This window comes from Coregonus lavaretus, assembly GCF_964263955.1.
Source record: "Coregonus lavaretus genome assembly, chromosome: 6".
Classification (NCBI taxonomy): Eukaryota; Metazoa; Chordata; class Actinopteri; order Salmoniformes; family Salmonidae; genus Coregonus; species Coregonus lavaretus.
In genome coordinates this window covers 4,348,863-4,367,107 of record NC_139993.1, presented here as the reverse complement: position 1 = coordinate 4,367,107, position 18,245 = coordinate 4,348,863, and the positions used below count along the sequence as shown (strand labels likewise).

The following is an 18,245-nucleotide window of genomic DNA, read 5'->3' as shown; positions in this document are numbered from 1 at the left end:
CACACATGCTCCTATGTTGGAGGCCAACTCAATGGATGGACAACAGATTCATTTGACAGCTAACTATGCCAGCAGTATTGGTGACTTGCCTCTATAGAGAGAATCCTGTTGGGTAAATGGGTTTGTGATTATACATTTAAATTAGGCAGAATGCCCATTCTTAAAGATAAGAAGGCCCTGCATGTCTACACTAAGGGTTTAATAATTAGATATTTTCAATTCTGAGCAGAATATTTACAAGATTTGTTTTACTGATTGTGTTGAAATGGAAATGACCCTAACCACGAACTGGTCTCTTGTTGTTGACTGGTTGCTCATACTCTATACCCATCAAACTCAACTCTGGACCTTGAAGCCAGTTCCACTGCTTGTTTTCATTGTTCCCCTCTAATCAGGGACTGATTTAGACCTGGCACACCAGGTGGGTGAAATGAATGATTAGGTAGAACAGAACACCTGCAGGCGCCGGACCTTGTAGGGTAAGAGTTTAATATCCCTGCTCTATAGGCTTATTATCCATGTCATAAATCAAATCAGCCTAAAAAGGGTAGGCCACTAGGTACTAGTGTAAAGTGGTACTATAATAATTTTATAAGCAGAAATGCAAGGCTGATCGTTCCCCTAGGCATGATTTTGCAAGCTTGATCATCATGCATAATAAGCATATTTTGCATGCACTCAATGATTGCACTACTACCCCTGCAATAGATTACTAATGACTGGGATATTGACATAGGTGTAGGTGAGTATTTAGAAAACATGCACATGTTATTACTATAGATAATTACCTGAGGACCTACATCACTAATTTAGTTTGAGTGACAGAAACAAGATTGTAACAGCTTGCCTTGTGCCCTTATCAGCACTGCCTTTCTACCTCGTTATCCTTAAGCCTTATTGTGTGTTGACTATGACAGACTGAGTATAGCCTATCCATTCCAATAACATACTGTATCTGATTCAAACGGCTTAAAACAAGCTCATTGATCAAAATGGATGTCATTCTGAGTTTGACCGATTTGTCCCATAGAGCTCTTATTGGACATTATAGGCGTCATTTAAATGAAATTCCATTATAATTGGCCCTTTGCCTGGTCCATCTTTTCCCTTAAAACCCGCCCTATTGACCCTAATCTATATACTCCATTGGTTAAAATGGCGTCCATCGACAGTTGTGAGAGGTTTCAGGTTTTTTATTGGCTAAATTGAATTTCAATCACACCATGAGCTCGTGTCGATTGGCTGGCCTGGGCATCCTTCATTGAACAATAGCGCGTGGATTGGTCCATGAGCGCGGGCGGAATCTTCCAGGGGCTTGCTCTTGAAGGCTCACGGAGAGCGAATGTCGTCATGAGCGGTGGGTAGGAATTAAAACATTGGTGTTTATATTACATTGTACTTCGTAAAACAATTTGGTCTGTGTTAAACAATACACATCGAACAGTTTGTGTTGGAAATTCCTTATGTTTGAGGTTGAGTAGGACCATTGTGCAAGCCAGCTATGTACTTCCGGAAAAGGGCTGCCTTTTTTCCAGTATCAAAGAGTTTAACTTGCTACGCGTAGCTAGCCAGTAAAGCTGAATCCTGTTTGTAATTCCAGCTACCGTTAGCTATACATTGATGCTAATCTTTTTCAATATTTCACATTAAAACAAATTCCACATGCACGTATCGCCATGGGCTCTCTGTTCCACTCAGTTTGAAAGAAAAGTCAGCTGCACGAGAAAGTATTTGCAATGCTAGTTAGTCGTTTAATTTCTGACTGCCAGTTAGCCAGCAAACCATTTAGCTAGCAAGAAGCTATCTGAGTACGTTTGATGGCGGCGCTATTTTCAGGCCGCGCTCAACATTTTTTTCCTAAGCATTAAATATTAGATTTTAAAGAGACAGTCACATTAGACATGATTGCAACTGACTCCAATAATACACATAGTGTATATTATTTGTACAGTCCAATTTTGTCCTGATGCTCTCGCGATACATTATCATGCTCGAGCTATTTGTGAGATTGCGTGAGAAGTCAGCCAGGTACGGTAGTCACCAACTCACTGTACCCAAGTCGTAGCCCTCTGCTGTGCCCATTTGCTAGTTAGCGTACTGTACTTTTGTTTAGGGCCTTTTAATTCTGTACTTAGTAGACGAGGAGTTGTAGTTGGCAATGCATGTGTCTGACTATCTTTTTTTGGCATAGACCCGCCCTTTTAGTACGGATTAAAGGTCACGCAATTTACACCAAAGTCTGTTGAGACTGGCATTCACGGGGTGGTAGTTAGCCAGCCACAACTCATCTATTAGAGTTGCAGTGCCCATTCTCCTTTGTGTACTGTAATTTGAATGCCTTTGCATGCGTTTAGGGCAAAAAAGCTCCCTCGTATTTAATAATTTCCTGAGCTATTGACAGTGACCCTCATTATTTTTGGTACTTGAAATGCGTTACGACTATTTACAGTACATGCAATGTGTGTTTCCATGTGTATTGCAGATCAACAGGACAGTATGGCCACCACTGTTGCTGTCAGTCCCAGCGAGTATCTCCAGCCCTCTGCCACTTCCTCTCAAGTGAGTCACAGCCAGACTACTTCCTGCTTGTTCTCAGATGTGTAAATATCACCCAGTGGTGTCTTAAAAGTAACCAAGGGGTTCATTATTTGACCTTAGTTTGAATACTGAGTCCAGCAATGCCATCCTATTGTGAATCATGAAGTTTGTAGTTTATGTATTTTATTGGTAACCTATGGTGAGATGTAGCTTAACCTCCTGTATGTAAACTGTGTTCCACCTAGGGCTAGGTGAAAATCATGATATACATCTCTTTTTTTATTTTGTACTTCTTTTTTGAAGTCATTACACTTCAAAAAGGATTTCGACAACACCATCTCAGATTGTTCAGAAATCATTTATGTTGTTAGAAACGGATAAGATTAGCATTCATGAAATGTTTAAAAAAGATATAATTGGATATCTGAGAAATTAAGCTAATTGATTGCACCCAAATTGGCCATTTTAATTTATAGGATTCATATCATCTTCAATAATTATAGTACCTAACATCTGATTTGGACCATAATTCTTCCTAACAATAAGTAAGACATGAGGAATCCAATAAAATTATCAAAAGCCACCCACGGACCCCCCACACCCCACGCCAAGCCCAACCCAACAACCAGTATACAATATCAGTTCTCTATCTTTGACAAGTAGTATGGAGCTGCTGCTTGGAGTATTGTTTCTTCAACGTTTCTAATATATTCCCTGTGAATCTGGTGATGTTTCTTTCTGATGTTCAGAGAAATTAGCCATTGAAGTCGCTTACATTCTTTACCATAAATGAGTGTGAAAGTACCACGTTTTTCGCTCTTCCTGCTACCACACCCTTTTATCAATTTTGCTGGTCTCTTGTGTTTATTAAATGCATCAACATTTTCTTTGCAAGTTTGGGTAGAAAACCAATAGCTTTTGCTCATGATGAAAATAAATAGTGTGGTCAAGCCAGTCCTCCATGAAAGCAATTCAGTGTGACCTTCTCTTAGCAACCTAATGTTTAAACCCAACTCTCCTTGAATAGTCCAAAAAATTGCAGCTCTCTGAGAGGGCTGTCTGTATGGTGAATACTTTTCTACAAGCTGTAAACTTTGATTGGAGAAATGTGCTAGTGACTAAAATGTGACAACCCTAATAAAATAATACAATTATAAACATTGCATGGCAGTCGTATGTTTTTAAAAATAAAATAATTAGAAAACATCTCTATATGTAGTGTGATTAGTGACATTTACCATTAAACCCAATACCATTACAAAACACTATACAGTGTGTATTGGAGACCATAGCATAGAAACCATTAGAACTGCTGTAGCCTAATGGTTTGCTTGTTCGCCAATCACCAGGAATGGACCAACTAATCCAGACCTTTTTTAAGGGAATAAACCAGACACAGCGGGGCTGTTTCCTGGACACAAATTAAGCCTAAGAGAAGGAAAAACTGAATTGCTTTCATGGAGGACTGGCTTGAATTGTGAGGATGACTGCATAATTTATTTTGATCATGAGCAATAGCTATTGGTTTTCTACCCAAAGTTGCAAAAACAATTTTGTGATCCATTTCATGAACACAAGAGACCAAAATGGATAAAGGGTGGGGTGGCAGTAGCATCTAGTGGGCAAAACTGGGTACTTTCACATTAATTTATGGTAAAAACGCAAGCGACTTCAATGGCTAATTTCTCAGAATGTGGGGGGGAGACTTCACCAGGATTACATTACAAAGGATGAAGAAGCAATACTCCTAGTTACATACTACTGTCAGACAGAGAACTGATACTGGTTGGGGTGGGATTGGTGTGGGAGATCCGTGGGTGGCTTTTCATCATTTTATTAGATTCCTCATGTCTTGCTCATTGTTAGCAGACTTATGGTCCAAATAGGATGTTAGGTACTATATTAATTGAAGATGATATGAATCCTATACATTTAAAATTGCCAATTTGGGTGCAATCAATTAGCTTAATTTCTCAGAGATCAAATTATATTTCAACAAAATAATGTTTCAGGAATGCCAATCATATCTGTTTCTAACTACAGAAATGATTTCAGAACAATCTGAGATGGTGGGTGTCATGGCGTGCTGAAATGACATGGAATTACTCACAATTAAAGGTCAATACACTGCATTTCAAACAGTCAGGAATAATAGTTTAACCTGCTTTTTTGCAATCACTGATCTGGCTTTCAAGTCTGTCTATGAAAATGCCCTTTTTTGTATAAAAAAATTACTAGAACCATGCACAATGCAAGGGGAATTGACCGATTCTGTTGGACCAAACCTCATGCATTTGAGTGAATAGCAAGTTGAAATTGGTTGTTGTCAGAGAGGAAGAAGTGATCTTGTTGTGAGTGGCAGGGGGAGGGGCATGGTGTCTGTGCGAGGGGGAAGGTGCACACAGCACAGGAGTGAAGGAGACGAGACCAAAAAGACACAAACGCTCATAAAAACGGAAACAAATCCAACTTAGATTCTTGTGATACAGGCATTTGGAACATCACGCTAAAACATGAATTCTAATTAATCTAATTCGATATATCGCCCAGCTTTAGTTGCACCCCAATTCAATTCCATCCCTGGTTCCAAAAAAAGAAAATCAAATGTTATTTGTCACATGCGTCGAATACAACTGGTGCACCTTACCATGAAATGCTAACTTACAAGCCCTTAACCAACAATTTAGTTTAAAGAAAAATATTTAAAGAGTTAAGAAAATATTTACTAAATAAACTAAAGTAAAAAAATAAAAGAGCAACAAAATAACAATAAGGCTATAGACAGGGGGTACCGGTACAGAGTCAATGTGCGGGGGTACTGGTTAGTAGAGATAATTGAGGTAATATGTACATGTAGGTAGGGGTAAAGTGACTATGCATAGATAATAAACAGCAAGTAGCAGCAGCGTAAAAGGGGAGGGGGGGTCAATGCAAATAGTCCGGGTAGCCATTTGATTAGCTGTTCAGCAGTCTTGTGGCTAGGGGTAGAAGCTGTTAAGAAGCCTTTTGGACCTAGACTTGGCGCTCTGGTACCGCTTGCCATGCGGTAGCAGAGAGAACAGTCTATGACTAGGGTGGCTGGAGTCTTTGGCCATTTTTAGGGCCTTCCTCTGACACCTACTGGTATAGAGGTCCTGGATGGCAGGAAGCTTGGCCCCTGTGATGTACTGGGCCATACGCACTACCCTCTAGCGCCTTGCGGTCAGAGGACGAGCTGTTGCCATACCAAGCGTGATGCAACCAGTCAGGATGCTCTCGATGGTGCAGCTCTATAACCTTTTGAGGATCTGAGGACCCATGCCAAATCTTTTCAGTCTCCTGAGGGGGAATAGGCATTGTCGTGCCCTCTTCACGACTGTCTTGGTGTGTTTGGACCATGATAGTTTGTTGGTGATGTGGACACCAAGGAACTTGAAGCTCTCAACCTGCTCCACTACAGCCCCGTCGATGAGAATGGGGGCGTGCTCGGCCCTCCTTTTCCTGTAGTCCACAATCATCTCCTTTTGTCTTGATCACGTTGAGGGAGAGGTTGTTGTTCTGGCACCACACTGCCAGGTCTTTGACCTCCTCCCTATAGGCTGTCTCATCGTTGTTGGTGATCAGGCCTACCACCGTTGTGTCGTCGGCAAACTTAATGATGGTGTTGGAGTCATGTTTGGCAACGCAGTCGTGGGTGAACAGGGAGTACAGGAGGGGACTGAGCACGCACCCCTGAGGGGCCCCCGTGTTGAGGATCAGTGTGGCAGATGTGTTGTTGCCTACCCTTACCAACTGGGGGCGGCCCATCAGGAAGTCCAGGATCCAGTTGCAGAGGGAGGAGTTTAGTCCCAGGGTCTTTAGCTTAGTGATGAGCTTTGAGGGAACTATGGTGTTGAACGCTGAGCTGTAGTCAATGAATAGCATTCTCACGTAGGTGTTCCTTTTGTCCAGGTGGGAAAGGGCAGTGTGGAGCGCAATAGAGATTGCATCATCTGTGGATCTGTTGGGGCGGGATGCAAATTGGAGTGGGTCTAGGGTTTCTGGGATGATGGTGTTGAAATGACCAGCCTTTCAAAGCACTTCATGGCTACATACGTGAGTGCTACGGATCGGTAGTCATTTAGGCAGGTTACCTTGGTGTTCTTGGGCACAGGGACTATGGTGGTCTGCTTGAAACGTATGTATTACAGACTCAGTCAAGGACAGGTTGAAAATATCAGTGAAGACACTTGCCGGTTGGTCAGCGCATGCTCGGAGTACACGTCCTGGTAATCCGTCTGGCCTTGTGAATGTTGACCTGTTTAAAGGACTTACTCACATTGGCTACGGAGAGCGTGATCACACAGTCATCCGGAACAGCTGGTGTTCTCATGCAGGCCCGTGTCACTGGGCAGCTCGCAGCTGGGCTTCACTTTGTAGTCCGTAATAGTTTGAAAGCCCTGCCACATCTGACAAGCGTCAGAGCCAGCTTAGTACGATTCAATCTTAGTCCTGTATTGACGCTTTGCCTGTTTGATGGTTTGTCGGAGGGCATAGCAGGATTTCTTATAAGCGTCCGGGTTAGAGTCCCGCTCCTTTTAAAGCGGTAGCTCTACCCTTTAGCTCAGTGCGGATGTTGCCTGTAATCCATGGAATCAGGAGGATAGAATTATGGTCAGATTTTCCAAATGGAGGGCGAAGGAGAGTTTTGTGCACATCTCTGTGTGTGGAGTAAAGGTGGTCTAGAGTATTTTTTTCCCCTTTGGTTGCACATGTAACATGCTGGTAGAAATCAGTTTCTCTGCATTAAAGTCCCTGGGCACTAGGAGCGCCGCCTCTGGATGAGCATTTTCTTGTGTGCTTATGGCCTTATACAGCTCGTTGAGTGGGGTCTTAGTACCAGCATTTGTTTGTGGTGGTAAATAGACATCTACGAAAAATATAGATCAACTCTCTTGGTTTCTAGTGTGGTCTACAGCTTATAATGAGATACTCTACCTCAGGCGAGCAAAACCTTGAGACTTCCTTAATATTAGATTTCACGCACAAGCTGTTATTGACAAATACACAGACCACCACCCCTTGTCTTACCGGAGGCAGCTGTTCTGTCTTGCCGATGCACGGAAAACCCAGCCAACTGTATATTATCCATGTCGTCGTTCAGCCGTTGGCTAGGGTCAGCCACAACTAGGTGAAACATAAGATATTACAGTTTTTAATGTCCCGTTGGTAGGATAGTCTTGAACGGAGCTCATGCAGTTTATTCTCCAATGATTACACGTTGGCCAATAGGACAGCTGGTAGAGGCGAGTTACCCACTCGCCAACAAATTCTCACAAGGCACCCGGACCTGCGTCCCCTGTATCGGCGTCTCCTCTTCATGCGAATGACGGGGATTTGGGCCTGGTCCGGTATCAGCAGTAAATCATTTGTGTCCGACTCGTTCCCCCCCCCCTAACCATTTGTCTCTCTCTCTCTGGTCCTGTCTACAGGACTCCCAGCCCTCCCCACTGGCCCTCCTGGCCGCCACTTGCAGTAAGATCGGCCCCCCTGCCGCTCAGGCCCCCGTCAGTGCCCCTCCTGCCCAACCCCAACCTCGGCGTCTCCTCCCCATCAAGCCCGCCCCCATCGCCCCCGCCCCTCCCAAAAACCTGGGCTTCCTGTCCGCTAAAGGAAATGTGATCCAGCTGCCAGCGGGCCTGGGCTCCAACAGCCCCGGCAGCCCCATCGTCCTCACCATCCAGCAGAGCCCTGGCCGCTCGAATCAAACATCCAACATCCAGTACCAGGTGGTGCCGCAGCTGGGAGGCACACAGACCATCCAGATGATGCAGCAGGGTGGACAGATCCAGCTCATCCCAGGTACCAACCAGGCCATCATCACCACGCCCATGACGGTCCCCCAGCCGCAGCCCGCTGCCGCGCCCATCACCCCGCAGAAGACAGTGGCCATCAAGCCGTCCCCCAGGGGGCGGAAACCCAATGCAGCCAACGTGGTGCGGCTGCCCAGCGGGCTCACGCTGCCCCTCAACGTAGCCACCGGAGAGGAGCCAGCGGCAGCTCCTCCCCCGCCAACGAAGGGCAGACGAGGCAGGAAGAAGCTGGTGGCAGCAGCACCTCCACCACAGCCCACCTCCCCGTCCCCCGAGCAGATGGAGACGATATTGATAGAGGCCGGGGAGAATATTATTCAGGTATGTTTGTTCTGCTGCATTTGGTGTGGGGTCAACCATGACTTGTTGACTAGTTCACTTGATTGAGTGGGCTACAAATGGGTACTAATTACTAAATGTGTCTACAATGCTTGTGAGTGTGTAAATGAGTAATGATTTCATCTGTATTTCTCAAACTCAAAATGCTATGCTTTACATGAGGGTTAGCCTACTCTATCACCCCTTCAACCTCCAATATTGGGGTCCCTGTATGAGTAAGTGTTGGACAGATTTAGGGCTGTGTCTCATTGCTGCTCTCTCGGCGTTCTCCCCAGGCGGGTAACCAGCTCCTGATCGTGCAGAACACCGGGTCAGGCCAGCAGCAGCTGGTGCAGCTGGTGCAGCAGAAACAGGAGCAGCAGGTGGTCCAGATCCCCCAGCAGGCCCTGAAGGTGGTGCAGGCCGCCTCCGCCACCCTGCCCCAGGTCCCCCAGAGACAGCCTGCAGCCAGCCTGCAGCCAGAGCCCACTCAGGTACACACACACAGGTTGTTAGAGATCATCAATTTAACTCTCTCAGCAAACTGACAGATCTAGGAGTTACTCAGCGTAGTAAGTTTGGATGTGAGGTGATTTTGTAGATGAGTCAGTCTGAAGTTTCCAATGTAGTCATGCACACAAGGCCACACACACAAAACACTCCTAAAGGTGCTGCATGCACACCACCTCTCTACACTCACTCCAGGCTACCCACTTGAAATGTAATGAAACCATAAGTGGAAGTGGGCCTTTAATACAGATGCGCCCTAATCTGACAGACTTGTTCCGTGTTAGTCTGACACCCCTGTGCTCCTCTCAGCTCCTGATCAAAACGGCATCGGGTGAATGGCAGACTGTGCAGCTCCAGGAAACCACCGTTTCCACGGGAACAACGCCCTCCAGCATGGTCACCACCACCCTGTCGTCCGTGGGGGCCACCAAGCGAACACTGGCGGGGGGCAGGAAGGAGAGGACCCTACCAAAAATAGCACCGGCGGGGGGAATGATGGCGCTGAACGCAGCCCAGCTCTCCTCGGCGGGCCAGGCCGTGCAGACTATAAACATCAACGGGGTCCAGGTGCAAGGAGTGCCCGTCACCATCACCAACGCAGGAGGTATTAATGTATGTGTGTGTATATGTGTATGTACTGTGTGTTTGTGAAAAAATATAGAAAGTGTTAGTCCGTATCCAAATCCACAAGTGCATATCCGTATCCTCTCTCTTTCCATACTGTGTTCCTTTAAAATCAATATGCATTCCAATTGACTTTTAGCAAGCTAATGGAGGCCTGCATGTGTGTGTCAGTGGTCATGTGGTAGTATGTATGTGTGGATTGGGGTGTGCATGTCGGTGTAAAGGATTTGTATATATATGTACTATATGTATGTATATATAAACAGGTGCAGCTCAATAAATTAGAATATTGTGAAAAAGTTCAATATTGTAGACTCAAGGTGTCACACTCTAATCAGCTAACTAACTCAAAACACCTGCAAAGGTTTCCTGAGCCTTTAAATGGTCTCTCAGTCCAGTTCAGTAGGCTTCACAATCATGGGGAAGACTGCTGACTTGACAGTTGTGCAGAAGACAGTCATCAACACCCTCCACAAGGAGGGAAAGCCTCAAAAGATCATTGCTAAAGAAGCTGGCTGTTCACAGAGTGCTGTATCCAAGCATATTCATGGAAAGTCGAGTGGAAGGAAGAAGTGTGGTAGGAAAAGGTGCACAAGCAACAGGGATAACCGGAGCCTTGAGAGGATTGTCAAGCAAAGGCCATTCAAAAATGTGGGGGAGCTTCACAAGGAGTGGACTGAGGCAGGAGTCAGTGCATCAAGAGCCACCACGCACAGACGTATCCAGGAAATGGGCTACAACTGTCGCTTTCCTCGTGTCTAGCCACTCCTGAACCAGAGGCAACGTCAGAAGCGTCTTACCTGGGCTAAGGAGAAAAATAACTGGTCTGTCGCTCAGTGGTCCAAAGTCCTCTTTTCAGATGAAAGTACATTTTGCATTTCATTTGGCAATCAAGGTCTCAGAGTCTGGAGGAAGAGTGGAGAGGCACAGAATCCAAGTTGCTTGAAGTCCAGTGTGAAGTTTCCACAGTCAGTGATGATTTGGGGAGCCATGTCATCTTCGGGTGTTGGTCAACTGTGTTTCATCAAGTCCAAAGTCAACTCAGCCGTCTACCAGGAAATGTTAGAGCACTTCATGCTTCCTTCTGCTGACAAGCTTTATGGAGATGCTGATTTCATTTTCCAGCAGGACTTGGCACCTGCCCACACTGCCAAAGGTACCAATACCTGGTTCAATGACCATGGGATTACTGTGCTTGATTGGCCAGCAAACTCGCCTGATCTGAACCCCATAGAGAATTTATGGGGTATTGTCAAGAGGAAGATGAGAGACACGAGACCCAACAATGCAGACGAGCTGAAGGCCGCTATCGAAGCAACCTGGGCTTCCATAACACCTCAGCAGTGCCACGGGCTGATCGACTTCATGCCACGCCGCATAGATGCAGTGATTCATGCAAAAGGAGCCCCAACCAAGTACTGACTGCATGTACAAGAACATACTTTTCAGAAGGCTGACATGTCTGTATTACATTTCTTTTTTTCACTGGTCTTATGTCATATTCTAATTTTCTGAGATACTGAATTTGTGGTTTTCATGAGCTGTAAGCCGTAATCATCAAGATTAAAACAAATACAGGCTTGAACTATTTCACTTTTTGTGTAATTAATCCACGATATGAGTTTCACTTTGTCAATTGAATTATTGAAAATATTTAACTTTTCCACAATATTCTAATTTAGTGAGCTGCACCTGTGTGTGTGTGTGTGTGTGTGTTCAATATGTTCAAGTACAGTATATGTTAAAGTTTCTCTACTGTTCTTTCAGGCCAGCAGCACCTGACAGTGCAGACGGTACAGGGCGGGACCCTCCAGCTGGGCGGGGTGACCTCCCAGGGCCACCAGGTGCAGATGGAGCAGACTCTGGGTCTGGAGCTGCAGGGCCAGCCTGGGGAGAAGAAGCGCCGCATGGCCTGCACCTGCCCCAACTGTAAGGACTCAGAGAAGAGGCAAGTGGCTCTTACTAGCAAACTAGAGCCAGGCCTGAGCACCTGGTGGAAAAAAGCATGATACACAGTATAAACCCATATTTTGTTTTACCAATATAGAAAGTCTTGGTTGACGCAAACTGATACCTGTATGGGAAAAGTGTACCCTCTTGTGAGATTGGGGCAGGGAAACAACCACGATTGCAAACAACTACTTTCCATCCTCCTGCTATTAATATCTGTGCTCGTCAAACATCTAATTCCAAAATCATGGGCATTAATTTGGAGTTAGTCCCTCCCTTTTCTGATATAACAGCCTCCGCTCTTCTCGGAAGGCTTTCGACTAGATGTTGGAACATTGCTGCTGGGACTTGCTTCCATTCAGCCACGAGCATTAGTTAGGTCGGGCACTGATGTTGGGCGATTAGGCCTGGCTCGCAGTCGGCATTCCAATTAATCCCAAAGGTGTTCGATGGGGTTGAGGTCAGGGCTCTGTGCAGTCCAGTTCTTCCACACCGATCTCAACAAACTATTTCTGTATGGACCTCGCTTTGTGCACGGGGGCATTGTCATGCTGAAACAGGAAAGGTCCTTCCTCAAACTGTTGCCTCAAAGTTGGAAGCACAGAATCGTCTAGAATGTCATTGTATGCTGTAGCGTTAAGATTTCCCTTCACTGGAACTAAGGGGCCTAACCTGAACCATGAAAAACAGCCCCAGACCATTATTCCTCTTCCACCAAACTTTACAGTTGGCACTATGTACTGGGGTAGGTAGCGTTCTCCTGGCATCCACCAAACCCAGATTAGTCTGTTGGACTGCCAGATGGTGAAGCATGATTTATCACTCCAGAGAACGTGTTTCCACTGCTCCAGAGTCCAATGGCAGCGAGCTTTACACCACTCCAGCCGACACTTGGCATTGCGCATGGTGATCTTAGGCTTGTGTGTGGTTGCTCGGCCATGTAAACCCATTTCATGAAGCTCCCGACGAACAGTTCTTGTGCTGACGTTGCTTCCAGGGGCAGTTTGGAACTCGGTAGTGAGTGTGGCAACCGAAGACAGATGATTTTTATGCGCTTCAGCATTCGGCGGTCCCGTTCTGTGAGCTTGTGTGGCCTACCACTTTGCAGCTGAGCCGTTGTTGCTCCTAGACGTTTGCACTTCACAATAACATCACTTACAGTTGAGACACTTGCACTTCACAATAACATCACTTACAGTTGACCGGGGCTGCTCTAGCAGGGCAGAAATTTGACGAACTGACTTGTTGGAAAGGTGGCATCCTATGACGGTGGCACGTTGAAAGTCACTGAGCTCTTCAGTAAGGCTATTCTACTGCCAATTGTTGTCTATGGAGATTGCATGGCTGTGTGCTCGATTTTATACACCTGTCAGCAACGGGTGTAGCTGAAATAGACTAATTCACTCATTTGAAGGGGTGTCCACATACTTTTGTATATACACTGCTCAAAAAAATAAAGGGAACACTAAAATAACACTTCCTAGATCTGAATGAATGAAATAATCTTATTAAATACTTTTTTCTTTACATAGTTGAATGTGCTGACAACTAAATCACACACAAATTATCAATGGAAATCAAATTTATCAACCCATGGAGGTCAGGATTTGGAGTCACCCTCAAAATTAAAGTGGAAAACCACACTACAGGCTGATCCAACTTTGATGTAATGTCCTTAAAACAAGTCAAAATGAGGCTCAGTAGTGTGTGTGGCCTCCACGTGCCTGTATGACCTCCCTACAACGCCTGGGCATGCTCCTGATGAGGTGGCGGATGGTCTCCTGAGGGATCTCCTCCCAGACCTGGACTAAAGCATCTGCCAACTCCTGGACAGTCTGTGGTGCAACGTGGCGTTGGTGGGTGGAGCGAGACATGATGTCCCAGATGTGCTCAATTGGATTCAGGTCTGGGGAACGGGCGGGCCAGTCCATAGCATCAATGCCTTCCTCTTGCAGGAACTGCTGACACACTCCAGCCACATGAGGTCTAGCATTGTCTTGCATTAGGAGGAACCCAGGGCCAACCGCACCAGCATATGGTCTCACAAGGGGTCTGAGGATCTCATCTCGGTACCTAATGGCAGTCAGGCTACCTCTGGCGAGCACATGGAGGCTGTGCGGCCCCCCAAAGAAATGCCACCCCACACCATGACTGACCCACCGCCAAACCGGTCATGCTTTAGGATGTTGCAGGCAGCAGAACGTTCTCCACGGTGTCTCCAGACTCTGTCACGTCTGTCACATGTGCTCAGTGTGAACCTGCTTTCATCTGTGAAGAGCACAGGGCGCCAGTGGCGAATTTGCCAATCTTTGTGTTCTCTGGCAAATGCCAAACGTCCTGCACGGTGTTGGGCTGTAAGCACAACCCCCACCTGTGGACGTCGGGCCCTCATACCACCCTCATGGAGTCTGTTTCTGACCGTTTGAGCAGACACATGCACATTTGTGGCCTGCTAGAGGTCATTTTGCAGGGCTCTGGCAGTGCTCCTCCTTGCACAAAGGCGGAGGTAGCGGTCCTGCTGCTGGGTTGTTGCCCTCCTACGGCCTCCTCCACGTCTCCTGATGTACTGGCCTGTCTCCTGGTAGCGCCTCCATGCTCTGGACACTACGCTGACAGACACAGCAAACCTTCTTGCCACAGCTCGCATTGATGTGCCATCCTGGATGAGCTGCACTACCTGAGCCACTTGTGTGGGTTGTAGACTCCGTCTCATGCTACCACTAGAGTGAAAGCACCGCCAGCATTCAAAAGTGACCAAAACATCAGCCAGGAAGCATATGAACTGAGAAGTGATCTGTGGTCACCACCTGCAGAACCACTCCTTTATTGGGGGTGTCTTGCTAATTGCCTATAATTTCCACCTGTCTATTCCATTTGCACAACAGCATGTGAAATGTATTGTCAATCAGTGTTGCTTCCTAAGTGGACAGTTTGATTTCACAGAAGTGTGATTGACTTGGGAGTTACATTGTGTTGTTTAAGTGTTCCCTTAATTTTTTTGAGCAGTGTATATTGTTGTTAAGTTTATGTTTTCTGTGTTGTGCAGGCCCGGCGAGGTGGGGAAGAGGAAGCACATCTGTCACATCCCGGGCTGCGAGAAGACGTTCCGGAAAACGTCCCTCCTCCGGGCCCACGTGCGCCTGCACACCGGCGAGCGGCCCTTCGTCTGCAACTGGGTCTTCTGTGGCAAACGCTTCACGCGCAGTGACGAGCTGCAGCGGCACGCCAGGACACATACAGGTCCGTCCCCCCTCAGGAGACACACTGATACACACTGTAGGATGAATGTAGGTCAGTCTGCAACACACAGTGGGTCATGTTCAGTAAGAAACACCGTAGCAAATCATTTTGCAATGGATAGTGACAATCGTGTTTTTTTATTTTTTTTTATTTTTAAAGAAGTGTAATTTAGCAGACGCTCTTATCCAGAGCGACTTACAGGTGCAATTAGGGTTAAGTGCCTTGCTCAAGGGCACCGACACAATTTTCACCTAGTCGGCTCGGGGATAAGAACCAGTGAACTTTCGGTTACTGGCACAACGCTCTTAACCACAAAGCTACCTGCCGCCTGTGTTCTTATTGGACCAGTTCAGATAGTACCTCCCCTGTTTTCAAAATGTTTTCCACCTACTGAACACAACCCAGGACACACACACAGGAGGTACGTACACAGCAAGGTTAGCACAAGTCAGTCGACAGTGCGCCATATGCCAACTCATGCCGATACACCATTGTGTTCACCACGTCAGGACTCACGGAGACTATGCACATGTTAGTTTTGCAGAATTTGCCAGGACTCAGGCAGACACTCAGATCTGCAGCAGAGAAGAATGGTATTGCTCTGTCATAGTTTTGTGTTGTGCAGGAAAATTAAACCACTCATTTATTCTGTCTTCTCCTTGCAGGAGACAAGCGCTTCGAGTGCAACCAGTGTCAGAAACGGTTCATGAGGAGCGACCACCTCACGAAGCATTACAAAACACACATGAACACCAAGAACTTGTGAGTTGTGCTGTATACCGACTGTATACATAGACATGTCCTGATGAACTAAACCCCATAGAGGGCCGCAGGAGAGGATACCAAGAAGGTAGTCCCATGATGGGTGAACCCCAAAAAGGTCACATAGGCCCACCCAAAGCCCTGTTTTCTTCACTCCCCCTCAGAGGCTTCGTAGCCTGGTGTACATACCAATCCTCCCCCCACGGACTCAACTGTTCCACTCAATTTATTAATGATAACAATATATATAATTACGGACGGCAGGCTTACCTACGTAGGCAGAATGCGTAGAACAGCGATAGGCGGTCCCCCAGAGAGACAGACTAGCGTGGATGCTGTGTTCTGATGACCTCAAGCTCTGAGTACCAAACACAAATCCAGTCATGCTGAATGAGGAATGAGAGCAAAACGGGTAGATTTAGTCTACCAAAGTACCTGAGCCCAAAGGAGATTCCAGCCACTCTTGCCCCTCCTTGTTTTTCCATGTTTTATTATTTTCAATATTAATAACAAATATTGTTGTTGAAGCTCCAGAATAAGGTTTTTCCAAAGTTGATCCTCAAGCCCCATGAGTATCCAAGGTTATTTTTTCAGTCAAACAAATCCTATTCTGTAAATTGCACTACACGCATATCCTTTTACATGGTTTGAACAGTATTTATAATTCTATTCTTGTTCAATATCATTGATCTTTCAACAAATAAATTATTTGGTTGGAATGAACCTGCATACCTATGAGGCCTTGGTGACCACTTTGAAACCTTAAACAGTTCCAGACTCAGAAAACCGAAGTTGGCAAAATATTTTGTGTATAAAGTGTATATGCGGACAAACATACATCCACACATACATGGGCAAATATAGATATTTATGATGTTCAGACGTAATACCCTTTTTCGGTAATACCCTTTGTAAATCAAAGATGAAAATGTAATTTAGGTTTTGGCATTTCTTGTTTTTGTGAAGAGTTACAAATTATTTTGAATACAGACTCCCTCCTAATGAGTTTAAATGTAGTACATTGCTATGTGTATATCATTATGATATTAACTAAATATGTTCCAAATATTGGTCTGGCGTGACAATCATGTCATAAGATGCAGCAAAAAATCTACATCGAATGCTTTCTCGGGCCTGTCACCAGTTATTAGATTACATTAGAAGTCATAACTTGTTAATTATGATCTACATTAAGATCCGTTTGAGGCAGATATGTTTGATTTAAAAAATTGACAAGCTATCTAATATTATTTATCTAAAGTTTTTGGTGTTTCAATTCCTTTAACACTCAAGGAAGAACACCAGCGCTAAACCTTTACTCATAGTATTACAGTATGTTCTGGTCAATGAATACATATTGACTGTTTATGTAGCTAACAGCATACATTTTAATATTTTTCTTTAAAATAGAAAGATGTATTAAATGTCCCCCAACAACAAATGATCCTCATCTATTCTAAAATGAGATCAACATTTAATTGAATAGCCAACAGGAAAATTGCATCCGGCATGTTGGGAGGCCTAAACTGGGCCTTGGGAAGGAAATAATTCCTGCTCATATTTATGTTTGTATTGTATGTCCTGAATGTGTGTATATACAATGTGTCTGGATAAAAAGTTACATTGCCTTGTATTTTGGCCGGCTTGGCCAGAGCTGAAGGAAGTGGACTCTGTACAGTGTGAAAGGAAAATGTGTAATGTGACATTGTATAGCTTCATTCCTGCTTTATACACCAATACTTCTAGATTATCCCTTTTCTATTGAATTTAAAGTTGCCTTAGACAGTTGCACCCAGTATTTAAAAGAGATTTCTGTCTAATTTCCAGGGAACGGCATTTGTAGAATTCCTTTTATTTTTGTCTAACTTATGTTCCATAATGCCAATGTGCACTGACTTGAGCCCAGGTTGAAAATGTGTGATTTTTAAGTAATGATCAGTGGACAAGTTATTTTACCTAAACTGAAAAGGTCCTAATGTTGGTCTCAGTGAACCAGGTGCTTTTCCCCGTCTCAACCTGATCTATTACAGTAATCGATACAGACCCTGTGTGTGTCTGAAATGGCACCCTATATTGTGCACTACTTTTAACCACAGCTCTATGGTCTCTGGTCAAAATTAGTGCACTATATAGGGAATAGGGTGCCATTTCAGACTATCTTTGTTTAACAGGAGTCCTCAGAGATCCAGCTATCTATCGCCCATCTTTTATAACTTGTATTAAGGCGCTTACTACAGGTGCTTGCTCCTTTTTTACAGTCACCCACCCCCTCAATAAAGCATTCAAACTGTATTCTGTGTTGTCCTTCTTCATCCAGGTCCCATAAGCCTTCACAAGAGATTTCCCTCACTGAGAACCATAGGAAGAATTTAGAAAAAGGTGTGTTGGTGTATAAGTATTTACCTGGCTGTCATTCGTTTTACATAGGGCGGCAGGTAGCCTAGAGCGTTGGGCCAGTAATTGAAAGGTTGC

The 18,245-nt window shown here is 45.1% G+C and overlaps 1 protein-coding gene across 1 annotated transcript; it reads left to right on the top strand.

Moving 5' to 3' along the window:
- Positions 1–1,287: 1,287 nt before the first annotated feature.
- On the top strand, positions 1,288–18,065 carry LOC311131149 (transcription factor Sp2-like; the record flags this gene model as incomplete). The annotated part of the gene is made up of 8 exons (XM_084163985.1): positions 1,288–1,357; positions 2,483–2,559; positions 7,989–8,690; positions 8,984–9,181; positions 9,507–9,801; positions 11,589–11,769; positions 14,818–15,011; positions 15,677–18,065. The coding sequence occupies 8 exons, from the start codon at positions 1,288–1,290 to the stop codon at positions 15,775–15,777; spliced, it is 1,818 nt and encodes a 605-aa protein (XP_084020111.1). The 3' UTR covers positions 15,778–18,065.
- Between the last annotated feature and the right edge of the window lie 180 nt (positions 18,066–18,245).